General features: G+C 44.1%; 1 protein-coding gene across 3 annotated transcripts in view; it reads right to left on the reverse strand.

Moving 5' to 3' along the window:
* The window catches only part of ADAMTS14 (ADAM metallopeptidase with thrombospondin type 1 motif 14), a 145,209-nt gene that overhangs the window by 39,895 nt on the left and 88,581 nt on the right, over nt 1–16,733 (reverse strand). For all 3 annotated transcript variants that reach the window (XM_075934972.1, XM_075934973.1, XM_075934971.1), the window contains 2 exons: nt 6,639–6,722; nt 2,214–2,370 (listed from right to left, as the gene is read on the reverse strand). In XM_075934972.1, coding sequence (XP_075791087.1) covers nt 2,214–2,370; nt 6,639–6,722 — 241 coding nt within the window. The remainder of the gene's footprint in view (nt 1–2,213; nt 2,371–6,638; nt 6,723–16,733) is intronic.

Below are 16,733 nucleotides of genomic sequence, written 5' to 3' on the forward strand. Positions count from 1 at the left end.
ATATGGTCACAGAAGCCCTGCCACAGACACTCATTTTTCAAAATGGAAAGGAGCCAGAAGGCACTTCATCACATACCCTTATATCTGAGCTTCTGAGTTCCTATGCACAGTATCAGCCTCTACAGCTAATGGCCTAACAGAAGCATGGAAACTGAAAGGGCAGAAGGCTTTTATGGGTTCATGGAATGGTCCCAGTCTCAGCACTATGGTGGCTGAGGAACTGGCCATTTAAAAATCAGATTTTAAAATATGTGTTCAGAGGTTGTTCTACCTGGCATAATGAGGAAAGCTGAAGTTTAATGCTTTCTTTACATTGTTGAGTTGGTTGGAACAAGATGTAATGGTAGTTCGAATTAGAAAGCCTAATTCGAACTACCTACTCCGTGCCGCGTGTAGCTGCGGGCACGGAGTCCGAACTACCGGGGATTTAAAAATGGCGGCACCCAGCAAGATGCAAATGAAGTCCGGGATATTTAAATCCCGGGCTTCATTTGCAATTTCGAATGACTACATTAACCACCCTAGTTCGAACTAGGGTGGTAGTGTAGACATACCCTAAGTGTCTAATGTCCAACTAGTCATATCTAGGATTGTGATGACCATGATAATCACATGGTGAGCTACCTGCCAGATGTGAAGGTTTTGGGCCACTTGAAGTACACAGAAAGACGTATGTGCTGTTCTGGGAAGGAGCTGGTGGTTCCGGTTCATGTAAGTAACTAATGACATAGGGAAAGGTTGGAGAGAGGTTCTGGTGGGCAAATTTAAGGCTGCAAGGTAAGAGATTAAAATCCATGAGCTTCATGGTAACTTTCTCTAAAATGTTTCTAGTTCCATGTGCAGGCCAGTTAAACAAGCAAAGCTGCAGGATCTCATTGCATAGATAAAACATTGGTGTAGTGGAGCAGAGGTTTTAGTTTGTTAGGAACTGAGGAATCTTTTAGGAAAGACAGTCTTTATGGGAAGGATGGACCCAATCTAAACCAAAATGGGACTAAACTGGTGGGCATGTAGAATTAAAAAGATAATAGAAGAGATTTTAAACTAAGGGCTGTAGGGAACCTGACAGATGAAAAGGAGCACGTGGTTTGGACAGGGACCAAACTTTAGGAGAAGATCTATTCAAAGGGATTTTCTATGCCTAGTCAAAAGGAGAGAATAGAAATTAATAAAGTATAGGTAGGAGCTGAAATGAAACAGTCAAATGAAAAGAAGTACTGTTTAATTACATTATATGAAGGTGGACAACTAAATACTGACAAATTTTATAACTGTTTGTATATCAATGTTAGGAGTCTAAGAGGTGAATTTCATTGCCTGGTATTAAATGAGGATATTGATTAAGAGGCATAACAGAAACTTGGTGGGGCCATAATAATCAATGAGACACGGTAATACCAATGTAACAGATATATAAGAATGACAGAGTAGGTCATATTAGTGAAGGAGTGACACTTTTTGTGAAAGACAGTGCCTGTGAAATGTTCAAGGAGATTACAGAGACTATAAAAACAGAGAACTCAGTAAGAATGGAGGATTTCAACTCACAGATCAGTAACTGCATAAAAGACAGGAAACAAAGGATAGGACTAAATGGCCAATTTTCAGAATGGAGAGAGAGAGCGGGATGAATCCGCTTGAAAAGTCCCTCAATGATCAGTATTGGCACCAGTGCTGTTCAATATATTCATAAATTATCCAGAAAAAGGAGTAAACATTGTATTTGCATATAATACAAAATTACTTAAGATAGTTAAGTTGAAAGCACACGGCAAAAAATTACAAAGGGACCTCACAAAACTGGGTGACTGGTCAAAAAAATGATGAAATGCAATGTGGATACATGCAAAGTAATAAACATTCAAAAACATAATCCCAACTACACATACAAAATGATGAGGCCAAAATTATGTTACCACTCAAGAAAGATAGTTTGTGCCACTGTGGATAGTTCTCTGAAAACCTCTGCTCAATGTCCACTGGCAATAAAAAATCCTAATAGTGTTAATAATAAGACCCCCATGGCATGCAAATTTGTCTTTTCTCCTTTCTTTTTATTAAGTTCTAATTTTGATAACTTATTTCAAAAGCTTGCTAGACAGTAACCACAGCCTGTAGGCACCCAGACTGTGTCAGCAGGAAATCCCTACCAATTGCTGGCTTTCCCCCAAGCCCAGCAAACTGCAAAGACATGATTGAGATGAATACAGTACCTTGCATACCTGCAGGACCAAAATCTTGCCTGGTGAGGAATACAGCATGGTCATGGTATTCAGCATGGTCTGGGTTTGAGCGCTGCTGAGAATGGGCCCAGCGGCAGACCTGCTCCAAGCTGCGAGACGGGTTCCCCCGCTCTATCAGGCTGACTGACTGGGGAGAGAAAAGAAAGGAGAGGCATTACTGGGTGACAATGAATCTGTCCAGAGTTTTTGGGTAGAGGGTACAGAAGTTCCACGGATAAAGTTTACACAACATTTAAGAATGAAAACATAGTATTTTAAATTTCATAATATTTTTAAATTTCAGCTTAAAGCCAGCGGGGACCACCAGATCTTGTTGGACCTCATGTGTGTCAGAAAGCACAAACCACCACCCAACACCTGCACATTAAAGCCAACAGCCAAAATCAGACAGAAAAATTACAGCCTTCAAGAGACTAAGTTCTTGTGTGCCACACAGAGAATACAGGAAGGGACAGGTGCACCAATGCCCAAGGCCTCTCCCATTGAGGTACACCCAGCTGATCCCAGCAAATGGCCTACATCCCATGCTGCGGAGATAGGGAGGGAAAAAACAGGTCACTGTCAACTGACCTGGGAGAAGACTCCTTCCTAAACTCATGTATGGCTTGAGAAAATGCATTGTGCCACCTCAGAGCCCTGACCCGCTCCAGCTACTGCCCCATCTCCACTCACGGCCATCTCTGGTGCTTCAGAGAAAGGAGACCAAAAAAAAATCCTATAGAACCCATTAGACAGGAAAAAACTTTCCTTGTACACTGTCTTGTGTAATACCAAGAGGTAGAACTGAACCAGGGTTCTCTGGAGTTTAAGCACATGAGCATCTACAGCTTGAGCTGTAATGCCAGCTAGCTCTCAGTTGAGGCTGTAACGCATTCTTTCTCTCTGTAAGTGGTCTAAGTGCCACTACATGGGACAGGGAACCAAGCCCAGTAATGTGAGGATTACACTTACACATGAACAACACTGTGTCCCTGAAACTAGACATGCAGCACACCCAGGAATGAAGGCTGTCACACAGTAAACAGAACAGCAGTGTGGGGAGGGCTAATGCTGAACAAAGACCCCAAAGTAAGTGCCTACGTTTATGAAAACCTAGGTAAGTTTTCAAGTACAACAGCAAGGATCTTGGTTTTTAAGGTCTTGTTCGGGTAACCCCACACAGTACATTGCGTGGTCCTTGGTGTACTGTAGAAGGCTAAGGCTGAGTCAGTCCTGTCAGGATTGCAACTTGTGGCTCCTAGTTCACGTCTCAAGTCTTAGATCTTCTGCTTTTGACTCCCTTACATTTTGAGGACATCATCAATTTGATGCCATCCTGAACACCTTAGCAAAGAGGCCAGACACCCAATCTTCTTCCTTATATGGAAATGATGTTCTGTTGTCACTTGTCTGGAGCTGTCTGCCACGCTGTGGGCTGCCTCAAACTCCTCATGCTCCTGGGAAACCATGATAACTATCTACAGGATGCATGCAGTTTCTGCTCACCAGGAATATTTTTCTTGTCATCATATATTGATCAGGAAAGCCTGCTGTTCTGTATCTGCAGCAGCTCATCAAATGTCTATTTGCTTCAGTAAACAGTAAGGTTATACACAGACAGAAAAAACCTCCCATCAATGTAGGCTGCATCCACATAACAGGGCCATGACAGCACAATTATGCCAACATAGCTCTGTTGGTAGGGCAGGCATATCCTTTGACTCTTTAACGGTGTAGGTGTTTGACACCTGAGAGAAAGCTTTGTACTCCATGGCTACGTCTACACTGGCCCCTTCTCCGGAAGAGGCATGCTAATTTTGAACTTGGGAATAGGGAAATCCGCGGGGGATTTAAATATCCCCCGCGGGATTTAAATAAACATGGCCGCCGCTTTTTTTCCGGCTTGGGGAAAAGCCGGAAAAAAGCATCTAGACTGGCGCGATCCTCCGGAATAAAGCCCTTTTCCGGAGGATCTCTTATTCCTACTTCGAAGTAGGGGCCAGTGTAGACGTAGCCCATTTGTGTTAGCATGATCACAACACTGGGTTTATGGTGTACGTTTCTGCGCTTTTAATGAGAGGATCTTGGTGTTCCACATCAGCTGACAGCCCTTTGATTTAAATATTCTGTTTACAGAAAGGGAAACAGGCAGAGTGGTCTAAGATTACAGTGAGTAAGTGACAAAATCAGGATTTGAACCTATAAGATTTTACTCCCACTCACTGAGCCCTGATCTACTCTAGGGAGTTATTTCAAAATAACAAGCAGAGTGTCCACACTACCCAGCCCATTATTTCGAAATAAGGGTCTGGTTATTTCAAAATAACAACTCCTGCTTTCCACAAGGAGTAACACTTACTTTGAAATAATTATTTTGAAATAGTGGTAGTGCGGATGCTCCACTGCTGCTATTTCGAAATAAGTACTCCCCAGAGTCATTCAAAGTAATTACTCCCCAGTGCTTGCTGGGGCTCTAAGTCGAGGTAGTGCATGCATATTAAGGCTACATCTATACTGCTTCCTTCTTGCACAAAAGCCTATGCAAATGAAACACGGATTAGCATATTGCCGTGCTTCATTTCTATAATTAACCAAGGGCCATTTTTGCGCAAGAGGCTTTTGTGCAAAAAGGAGCTGTGTAGATGGCTCCTTTTTGTGCAAGAGGGGTTTTTGTGCAAAAAGGAGCCATCTGCACAGCTTCTTTTTGCACAAAAGCTTCTTGAGCAAAAACAGCCCCTGATTAATTATGCAAATTAAGCATGGCAATATGCTAATCCACGCTTCACTTGCATAGGCTTTTGCGCAAGAAGGAAGTAGTATAGATGTAGCCTAAGGGGGGAGTCTGCCTTGGACTAATTTCAAGGCTTCCCCATAGTGTGGACATGCTATTTCAAAATTATTATTTTAGGAGTTATTATTTCAAAAGAAGTTATTTTGAAATAATTTCTGAGTATAGACATGTCCTGAGAGGTAATGTTGTCCACTGGACCAAGCAGCAAACTAACCGACTCCAATCCTGATCCTGACACTGATTTACTCTGTGACCTTGGGCAATTCACCCAACCTTTCTGTGCTTTGGTTTCCCTGCTTGTAAAATAGGAATGAAAAGTTACCTTATGAACTGTTGTGAGGACTGATTAACAGTTGTTCCATGCTTTAAATTAGGAGAATTGTGAAGGCCCCAATTTGCAAAAGCAATTATTTAAGTGTGTTTCCCTATTCAGGATAGCACTTAAGCACGTGCTTCACTGGAATTTAATAGGACTTGAGCATATGTGTATGACCTCTCCTGAGCAGCAACATTTTCCTGAATTGGGGCATATGTAAGGACTAATTATTACTGCCAATAGACACTAACCCCACACTGTTGCTATTCACTTAATTCCCTTTTGAAGATGACAGGGGAGAGTTGTGCCTTCACTCTTACTACATATTACACACACACTCCACAGTGCTCTTTGTCTTGGTAAAGAACACAAAATGAGTACAGCTATATTAAAACAAAAAACAAACTCCACAGTGACCATTCAAAAAGCTTCTCTCTGCATAGTGATGTGACAGAAAATCCCTGCAACCAAAAATTAACCTCAGTTAACCAAATAAGATGTTAATTACTGGGAGATTAACCCTCTTGCCCTACCCCTTCCAAGCCAGCTCAGAGCTGTAGTCAGCAGCAGCAGTGGGGGAAGGGTAAGAGCTCTCAATAAAAACACAGGGGTACTGTAAGGCAGAGATGTCCTCATGTCTGCCTTCCATAGAAGGAAAATCTTTGGAGTCTAGGAATTTTAGCAAGTCTCACAGCAAACTGAGAGAGATTCAAGATAGTTTCATTTCAGTCTAGCAAAGCCACAGCATGTGCAGCTGCTTACAGAGGGAATGGAACTCCAGTAATATGTTTGAACAGAAACCTGTTTGCCTTTCACACATTAGCAAGAGATCAAAAATAGATCTTCAGAGCAAGGAACTGTTTGTAAAGCACTGGGCAAATTTACAGCACTGCATGGCATGTTATTTTTAATAATTGTAGCTGCATTTTAGCAGGTCCTGTGCTGAAGTTAGAATGCTGGTTGCTGACCTTGTGAGATCCCAATCATTTCTACGTAGCAGATTTTGATATCATACACATATTGCACTGATGATTAACTCATATAGAAGCTTGGCTGTGAGAGAGAGGATCTCTAATGCAAACACTAATATATAACTAGACTGAATCCTGAGTCATCTCCCCAGACATATACACAATCTGAAAGCAGTGGGTGCAGACAGACGAGGAAGTTAGCTAATGATGTTCTTTTTATAGACATAACCCAGTCTGGACGTTCATTGCATCCCTCAGCTCAAGCCTGAGCATGATACAAATTGTGAAACAACCCCCCCTCCATATAGCATCTTCTGCTCACATACCCCTGTATTTACCTGTCTGTATCCCACCATGATCATTCTGACCAAGACAATGTTAATGTGAACCCCTAGGGACTCATCATGATAAATTTCATCCACCTAGGGAGAAAAACAAAATAGAAAATAAAGTTAAAAATAACCCAAATATTGACTTCTAAAATGTTCCCATGCCTATAACAACAGACAAATTTCTCCAGATGCTAAGACAGTACAGAGGATCTGCTAGTTTTCTTCACAGGACTATTCATCTGAACCACTGCAGTGAATCAGTAAGAAGAGAGACACTGGCAGGCAACATCTTGAAAAAGCAGTTTAATATTTTGTCTCTCACAATTGCTTCTTCACCACATGAAAATAACACAGATAGTAACTGCAGATCTCTTTCCAGTTAGACTTGGTACAAGCAGTATCTCTCTGAAGGTTCATACTCTATTTCAGCTTTTCAACTTCTTTTGGAACTCTCTAGTGAGCCACAGTCAAGAGATCCCCCGCTGAGCGAAACCTCAAGGATTTAGTCCATCTTTGTGTGATAGAGACGCATGATGCTTTTTAATTTCCAGAGAGCGACTACAGCACAGTGCCAGCGGTACTCCTCTTTCCCCTCGCATGAGTGCCAGTATAGTAACTAGCAGTTCTGAGCTCCTCCTATGCCTACATATAGAGAGGTTCCTATTTGAGTAGTTCTGATTTGGGGGAAGGATTTATCTATGTCGTATCCCAGTTCAGGAGAAGCAGTGTAACAATCTTTTAAGAAGCAGGTATTTCTGTTCATGGCTCTCATTACATCCATTTTAAAACCCTCTTTGGGAACACAACACGATCATCCTGCACAGAGGTGGTTCCCTCTCCAAAAGGATCATGTTGCTAATTCCTTGAAGGAAAAGGCATTGTATTTGTTAAGTAGCTCCAGAAAGCACACTCCCCTCCATATCACTCCCAACTGAAGGAGACAAAAATATGCTGGATGCAGGTACCTATCCTCACTATGGACCGTCAATGGTTATGCAGAGTCTGAAAAGTTTTTCAAGTCCAGCAATTTAACTCTCTGGCATCGATGCAATGTTTTAGAATGTGCATTATTGCCTTGATACATCACTGCCTTAACCCCAGCCCTCTAAAAGCACTTCAAACCCATCCCCCATGGAAAAAAAATCAGGAAAAGCCTCTGACACAAAGTTTTCAGTCTCTCTTCCAGCATCCTTTGCTGTTGTGGATTTTGCTGAAGAGAATTATTTTTCTGCCACCCTGAAGAGATCCTATGAGGAGTTCTTTCTGAAGGGCAGCTGACAGAAATGTCCCAGGGACACCAGAATATCATTCACAGATAAAGGAAACTTGCTAGATTGCAGATGTGATTCCCCCCTCGCTTCCCCCTTCAGTACACAAGACCTTTCCTCACCCCTCCTTTAACAAACTTTGAATTCACTCTGTTCCCACTCACTCTGCGAGATCTCTCCAGACCGGTGTTTCTCAACCTTTTTTCATAAAGTACCCCTTTAAAAAAATTATAAGTACCCCCAGTACCTACTGTAGCCAGGCAGGCGATGAAATGTTTGGGTGTAAAAAGTACAAAAATAATAAAGTGCTGAAAAACGTAAAACAAATTTTCAGTTTTCTCCAAATTTCAGTTGTGTTTACGTACCCCCCAGACTTCTCTCAAGTACCCTAAAGGTACTCGTACCACTGGTTGAGAAACACTGCCCCAGACCACATCATCATCTCTCTCCTCCCACCCCTTCGCCTCTCATGTTTTCTATGCATTCATCTTATGAAGTCCTAATTCACATGCCTTCCAGGAGCTGGAAATGGTTAAAATAATCTTCCCTTGCTCTGTTTGTAGAAAAACACTGTGAAGCAGAACTGACAGCAGGATGACAAAGCTAGAATATCCTTCTTTTCCAGGGCGCCTATCATATAACCACATGAAAACGCCTTTCATTTCAGGAACACAGAGGGCTGATTGTTTCCACGCAAGGCAAGAGACAGACTCTCTTCAAAAGATGTAACACCAAAAAAATATTTTAAAACTCGCGCGCGCATGCACACACATGTACAGTCTATCTGAACAGTCTCCATAGCAACACTTAAACACAGCCCCAAAGCCAAGCCTAGCTGCACTCCTACTCCTTTCCTCACTTGGATTCTGATTTACAAGGTCATGCATGGCCAGGTACAGAGTTAATGTCTTTCTTCTTTTAATGTATTGTCTATTTTTATAAAGCAACAACCAAATGATTGGGTGCTTTGTTCTCTGATGATATCCCTGGTATTGTCAACTAAGTCCAGAACAGTTAGATTTTCCATGGCAATTGTATCAACTTAAATCATGCAGCAATGAGTGATTTCCATGAGCAGAAAGTCTGAACTCATACAGTGGAAGGAAATGTTTCATGTCCTAACATCCTGGCATTTTAAAGAGAAAAATGGCATTTTAGAGAGATACGAGATCTTATGAAGATGAATAAATTAATCATCTGAAAGTCTGTCATTAATCACCTGTCTCACTCTCACAGGGTATGTCTACACTAACTCGTTAATTTGAGCTAGGTAGGTGAATCAGGCAACCGGAGTTGCAAATGAAGCCCGGGATTTAAATATCCCGGGCTTTATTTGCATGTTCCCGTCCGGCCGCCTATCAATTTAGGATTAAACAAAGACTGTGAATGGCTAGCCAATTACAAAAGCAGTTTTTCCTCTCTTGGTATTCACACCTCCACGTCAGCTGCTAGAAGTGGGCCACATCCTCCCTGACTGAATTGACCTCGTTACCTCTGGCCTTCCTCTTGATTGGTACTCCTTTCTTTTCATGTGCCTGTATATTTATACCTGCCTCTGGAATTTCCACTACATGCATCTGACAAAGTGGGTCTTTGCCCACGAAAGCTTATGCTCCAATAAATCTCTTAGTCCAGTGATCCCCAACACGGTGGCCGCGGGTGCCATGGCGCCCGCCAGAGCATTTGTGTGCGCCCGCCGACAACCTGGGCCGGCCCCGCCCACGGCGCACAGGAGGTGCCGGCCCCAGGCGTGCGACACGCACTGGCGCCGGGTGCGCGGCGCTCGGGCGGCCCTAGGGCACATGCGGGCGCTCGGGTGTGCGGCGCTCGAGCGGCACCGGGGCCGGCCCCAGACGCGCGGCTCGGGCGGCAGCGCCGGCCCCGGGCCCACAGCACAAGGCGCTTGGGCGGCCCCAGCCCCGGCCCTAGGGCACATGCCGGCACCGGGTGCAAGGGCATCCCTGTCCCCTGGCGTGCCCCAGGATGCGCGGCCCCGCCCCCGGGCGCCCGGCGCGTGAGAGGCCCCACCTCCCGGGCGCCCGGGAGCCTCTAAAGGTTGGGGACCACTGTCTTACTCTATAAGGTGCCACAGGACTTCTCGTTGTTTCTACATCCATGGTGGCTATGATGGTGTTTTCTGGAAGATCATCAATGCCTTGTAGTTTTCTCAGGAAGTCAGTGGTGTCTTGGAGATAGCTGGGAGTGCTGGTGGCGTAGGGTCTGAATAGAGAGTTAACATATCCAGAAAGTCCTGCAGTGAGAGTGTCAATGCCCAACATGATGGGGCATCCAGGATTTCCAGGTTTACGGATCTTGGGTAGTTGATAGAATTACCCTGGTTGGAGCTCTAGGGGTGTGTCTGTGTAGATTTGTTCCTGTGCCTTTGTAGGGAGTGTCTTGAGCAAATGGTGTAGTTTCTTTGTGTACTCCTCAGTGGGATCAGAGGATAGTGGCCTCTAGAACGTGGTATTGAAGAGTTGTCTGGCAGCCTCCTTTTGGTAGTCTGACCTATACGTGATGACAATAGCACCTCCTTTATCAGCCTCTTTGAGTATAATTTCAGAAATCACTAGTCACTTTTAAAGACCGCGGCCCTCAGACATTCATTATACAGCATGGAGAATAGGGACAAAGCCAAAATTTATTCTTTGTAGGTCATCTTCGAGAGGGACAAATCCAGGGTTTGAATTCTTACTGCTATTCTCACTAGTGCTTGTCTTTCATAATTCAAGAAAGGGTTTTCTTGCAGTATTTCACCAAGCTAGAAGATATTGGACAGCTTTAGGGGCACAGGAAAAGAGAAGTTACTCACCCTGTGCAGTAACGATTGTTCTTCGAGATGTGTGTCCCCATGGATGCTCCACAGTTGGTGTCAGGCTTGTCCTGGCACCACAGATCAGAGACTTTGATAGCAGTAATAGGGCCAGCTGTGCATGCACAAGCAGAGAAGCGGTGCTCCCACCTTTGAAGTAGCACGTGCAGCCTGCTTCTCCTCTGTTTCTTCTTTGACGCCCTCATAGGCTGCTACTATTGCCCAAAGAAGTGGGGAAGAGGGCGGGTAGTGGAGCACCCACAGGGGGACACATCTCAAAGAACAATCGTTACTGCACGAAGTGAGTAACTTCTCTCTTCTTCAAATGATAGTCCCCTGAGTGCTCCACAGACGGTGGGCTTCGATCAATTGATACAGATTGTGGAGAGAACCGCACTGGCTACTGCGGTATCTGTTGTGGAGCATGGTGGAATAGTGTAATGCTGTATGACCATGCCATCCAGAGTCTCAAAAACAACCTGGACATTATAATCAAACCAGCTGACAAAGGGAGTGCTGTGGTCATTATGAATAAGGCTGACTATAACCAGGAGGCAACCAGACAACTCTCCAACACCACTTTTTACAAACCTCTCTCCTCTGATCCCACCTCGGAATACCAAAAGAAACTACACTGTCTCCTTAAAATGTCTCCTGAATCTGCAGATTCAGACTAACACGGCTACCCCTCTGATACTTGTCTCCTTAAAAGCCTCCCTACAGCTACTCGGGAACAAATCCACACAGAAACACCTTCTGACCCCCGACCAGGATTGTTCTATCTGCCTCCCAAAATCCATAAATCCACGCTCACTACTGTTTTATCCAGCTATGTAGACTCTCTTCTCAAACCCTATGCAATCAACACCCCCAGCTATCTCCGAGATACTACTGATTTCCTAAGGAAACTACAAAACATCGATAACCTCCCCGATAACACCATCCTTGCCACCATGGATGTAGAAGCTCTATACACCAACATCCCACATGAAGACAGATTACAAGCAATTAGAAACACTATCCCAGAGGACACCACTGCCAATCTGATAGCAGACCTATGTAACTTTGTTCTCACCCACAATTATTTCCAGTTTGAGAACAACTTATACCTCCAGATCAGCGGCACAGCCATGCGTACACGCATAGCCCCACAATATGCTAATATCTTTATGGCTGACCTAGAACGTTTCCTCAACTCCTGTCCCCTTTTACCCCTTCTCTACTTACGCTACATCAACGATACCTTCATGATCTGGACGCATGGCCAAGAAACACTGGAGACATTCCACAGAGATTTTAACAACCTACACCCCACCATCAATCTCAGCCTTGACCATTCTACATGAGAGATCCATTTCCTGGACACCACAGTACAAATCAGCAATGGAAAATTAGACACCACTCTCTACAGAAAACCCACTTACTCATACAGTTACCTACATGATTCCAGCTCCCATCGAGAACACACCATACGATCCATCATCTACAGCCAAGCCCTTCGATACAACTGCATCTGCTCTAATCCCACTGACAGAGACCAGAAACTTCAGGATCTCTATCAAGCATTTATAAACCTCAACTACCCACCCGGAGAAATAAAAAAGCAAATTGAAAGAGCCAGACAAATACCTAGAAACCAACTACTTCAAGACAGACCCAAGAAAACCAACAATAGAACACCACTTGTCATCACCTACAGCCCCCAACTTCAACCTGTCCAACACATTATCAATAAACTACAGCCTATACTGGAACAGGATACTAAACGCCGAGAGGCTCTGGGAGACAGACCCATAGTCTCCTATAGACAACCACCTAACCTCAAGATGATTCTTACCAACAACCACAGGACATACCACACTAATACCAACCCTGGTACCTTCCCTTGCAACAAACCCCGTTGCCAGCTTTGTCCACATATTCACTCTGCTGATACCATTATTGGACCTAACCAAGTGAGTTATAACATCAAGAACACATATTCCTGCGCATCCAGAAATATAATTTATGCTATCATGTGCCGAAAGTGTCTATCTGCTATGTACATTGGACAAACGTCTCAGACACTTCGCCAAAGGATCAATGCCCACAAAACAGATATTAGACAGGATCACAAAGAAAAAACAGTTTCTTGCCATTTCAACCAGAAAGGACATTGTCTCAACAACTTGATTACCTGCATCCTGCTTCAAAGGCCTTTTAAGACTACACTTGAAAGAGAATCCTCTGAACTGTCATTCATGCTTAAATTTGACACTTTACACCTAAGTTTGAATAAAGACTCTAATTATCTTACCCATTACAAAGATAGCTTCCCCAATTATCACCTCTAATATCATTAGCTCACAGACATTTACCTTCCCACCCCCATCCTCCTTCTGTTCTGAAATTTGATTTGTCCTTTTCATATGTGTTCATTTTTTTAATTGTATCCTTTTGTATATATGGTTGTGACAATTTTCTTCCACTATTTCATCTGAGGAAGTGGGTCTGGCCCACGAAAGCTCATTACCTAATAAACCATCTTGTTAGTCTTTAAAGTGCTACATAGTCCTGTTTTTTGTTACAGCTACACCAGACTAACACGGCTACATTTCTATCACTATTGCTTTATGAAGGTGTGATTAGACAATCATGTCACTGCTCTGCATATTTCCTGGAATAAGACTCCCTTTAGGAAAGCAGCTGATGTCCCCATAGCTCTGGTAGAGTGGACCTTTGAATTCGTTGGTAATGCCCTATTCTGGAGTGAGTAGCATGTAGTAGTGATGAGGAGTCGTGTGGCACCTTATAGATTGTCATGATTATGAGGGTTAGCCAGCAGCATGAGGACTAAGGGGTTAACTATGTCCCTTATCTAAGCCAGGTAGAGTTAGCCAATAGGAATGCAAATAGGAATTTCATACTTGGACAAAGGAATTTGGGGAGTTTTCCCTCCTTTGTCTCTGGGCAGTTTCTCTCCAGCTACTGAGGGAATAGAATGTCTCCCTCCAAGAACAGACTCTTCACTATCTATAAGTAGGGTAAGGTTTAGATAAATCAGTTAGGTTTTATTGTTTTATGATTTGGGAAATGGGATCTGATGTCTGTGCATTTTAAAAAATGGGTTTTGCTCTCCTTTGTAATTAAGTCTTGGCCCATGGTGGGGTTCCCCCCATTACTATATTAATTTGTGGCTTTTCTATCGTCATTATGCTTGCAACAGAAATATTGTGGCAATAATAAATGTTCTTTCTCTTTTCTTTTTATTAACCTGGCATTGGTTAATTTTTGTTTGTCCTGGTTTTTACTTTAAGGTAAGATTTCCCAAGTGATCTCTCCCCTGATTTTTCTTATCATTACTGGGGTGGTGGCAGCCGATTTTTATCCCCAAAATCTAGGTTTTTAAGATTTTGGAGGGAAGTTTTATACCAAAGCTTGGAAAGAAGAGGTTTTGGGGTACTTTTGCGGGCCCCCACTTCTGCATTTATCGTGCCAGAGTGGGGAAGGAGCCTATGACATAGACTAACAGATTTAGTGGAGTATAAGCATCTGATGAAGTGGGTCTTTACCCACAAAGCTTATGCTCCAATAAATCTGTTAGTCTATAAGGTGCCAAAGGACTCCTCGGCGCTTTTGCAGATTCAGACTAACATGGCTTCACCTTTGATACTTGATAGCATGTAGTAATGCATGATGTTATGAGCTTTGATATGCACTAAGAAGACGGTGGTTTTCCCTTGGACCTCTCGGCCACAGAAACCATCAATCTCCGGGATGATCGAAAGGATTAAGTTCTACTGTGATAGAAGGCAATTGCCCTTATGACATCCAAGGTGTGTAATATGGCTTCTTCCCTGAAATGATGTGGTTTTGGGTAGAAAGTGGGAAGGATTATCAGTTCATTGATATGGAATTCTGAGTTCACTTCGGGTAAGGACAGGTGTGGCCACAGGATGATGTTGTGCTTGTGAAAGGTCATGTATAGAGGCAAGGACGTGAGAGCTGCGAGTTCACTGACCTGCCTTGTAGACGTGATCACCAGAAGGAACAATGTTTTCATGGTAAGAAAGGTAAGTGGTGCAGTTGCCATTGGTTCAAAGGGTGGTCTTGTGAGTGAATGTACTACTAATTCTAAGTCCCACATAGGGGGAATGGGTTTTTGAGGTGGGTGAAGGTTCTGCAGGCCCTTCCAGAATCTTTTTGAGATGGGGTATGCTAATATGGAGAACCCATCAATGGAAGGGTGGAAAGCCTTAATGGTGGCCATGTACACCAGAAGTGATGAAATTGACAAACATTGTTGTTTCATGTGCATGCTGTACTCCAATACGTGGTAGAGTGGTGCCCTGGATGATTCGAGTGCACTGTGTGCGCATCACTGTGTAAACCGGTGCCACTTGTATAGGTAAGTCTTGCATATCGTTTTTCTCCTGCTATGTAGCAGAATATTTTTCACTTGTTGGAAGCACTGTTGCACCACTCCCAAGAACCAGATAGGTCCTATGCTGTCAGGTGCAGCATTTGTGGTTGGAGGTGAAGTACTGACCCTGGTTCTGAGAGAGCAGGTCTGGGTGGTTCAGAAGTGAGTAGGGAGGTCGTAGAGACAGGTGATAAAGATTTGTGAACCATGTCTGTCGGGACCAGGCTGAGGCTATCAAGATCACTTCGGCCCCATTCGTCTGTATCTTCTGGAGGACTCTGGGAATGAGAGGAATGGGTGGGAAGGCCTGCTCGGTAGCAGTATGGGGGGCATTCGGAGCAAAGAGATCTATTTGTGGTATCCCCCATCGATGGAACAGCTTCTGGGTGATCTGATTGTGTAGTTCCCACTCGTGTTCTTGTGCGGAAGTTGCAGCTGAGGGTATCTGCCATAATGCTCTTGTCTCCAGGCAGGTATTCTGCCGAAAGGTAATATTGTGGTGGATGCACCAATTCCAAAGCCTGATTGCCTCTGTGCAGAGTGACTGCCATCTCGCACCCCCTTGGCAGTTGATGTAAAACATAGTTGTCATATTGTCGGTGAGGATCCACATGAAAGAGCCTTGGATGTAAGGAAGGAAGTGCTTGCATGAGTTCTGGACTGCTCAAAGATTGAGCAGCTTTATGTGCAGTCTTGACTAGTCTTTCGACCATTTCCCTTGTGCAAACTGTTTTTGGAAGTGTGTCCCTCATCCCATCGGTGAGGCGTCCATCATAATTTGTTTGGATGGCTGGTCCCAGTCAGGGGCAGCCCGTGAGCCTAGGCAAACTAGGCAGTTGCCTAGAGCACCGCTACCCCGGGCGCCCGATGATGACGTCACGGCCATACAGGCGGGGACGCCAATTGCGCCGCCTGCCTGGGGCACCAACTGCCGCAACCGGCCTCGGGCCGCTCCTGGTCCTGGTGGAAAGGCACCCCGTTGTAGAGGTTATGTGCCTGTGTCCACCATTGTAGGGAAGTGAGAACTCTTGGGGGAGGGGAAATGCACCTGTGCATCTGACAACTGGCTGGTGTGTACACTGAAGAGATCCAGTGTTGAAAACAACAGAAGCTCAGCCTGGCATGCAGGACCACATATGTGGTAGCCACCATGTGCCCCATAAGTCTGAGGCACATTATAATGGGTACCATTGGGCTGGTGGTAATGGTCATAACGAGATTTCTTATATTGTCAAACTGGTGATTGGGGAGATAGGCTCGAGCTGTTGTGGAGTCTATACAAGCCCCTATGAACTCCAAAGATTGTATGGGACGTAGTATGGATTTCTGCTTGTTCATGATGAAGCCCAGTGACTGAAGTGTGGTCTTTGTGAATGTGATCATGTCTTTGATGCTCCATTGTGAGGGATCTCAGATAAAACAATTGTCTAGATAGGGGAATATTGTAATTCCATTGCATCTTAGATATGCCGTGACCACCGCAAGGGTCTTGGAAAAGACTCTGGGGCAGAGGAAAGTCCGAATGGGAGGACTCTTTATTGAAAGTGGTCTGAGGATACCGTGAATCATAGGAAGCGCCTGTGTGCAGCGTGTATTGTGATGTGAAAATATGCATCTTT

The sequence above is a fragment of the Pelodiscus sinensis genome, chromosome 8 (assembly GCF_049634645.1).
Source record: "Pelodiscus sinensis isolate JC-2024 chromosome 8, ASM4963464v1, whole genome shotgun sequence".
Classification (NCBI taxonomy): Eukaryota; Metazoa; Chordata; order Testudines; family Trionychidae; genus Pelodiscus; species Pelodiscus sinensis.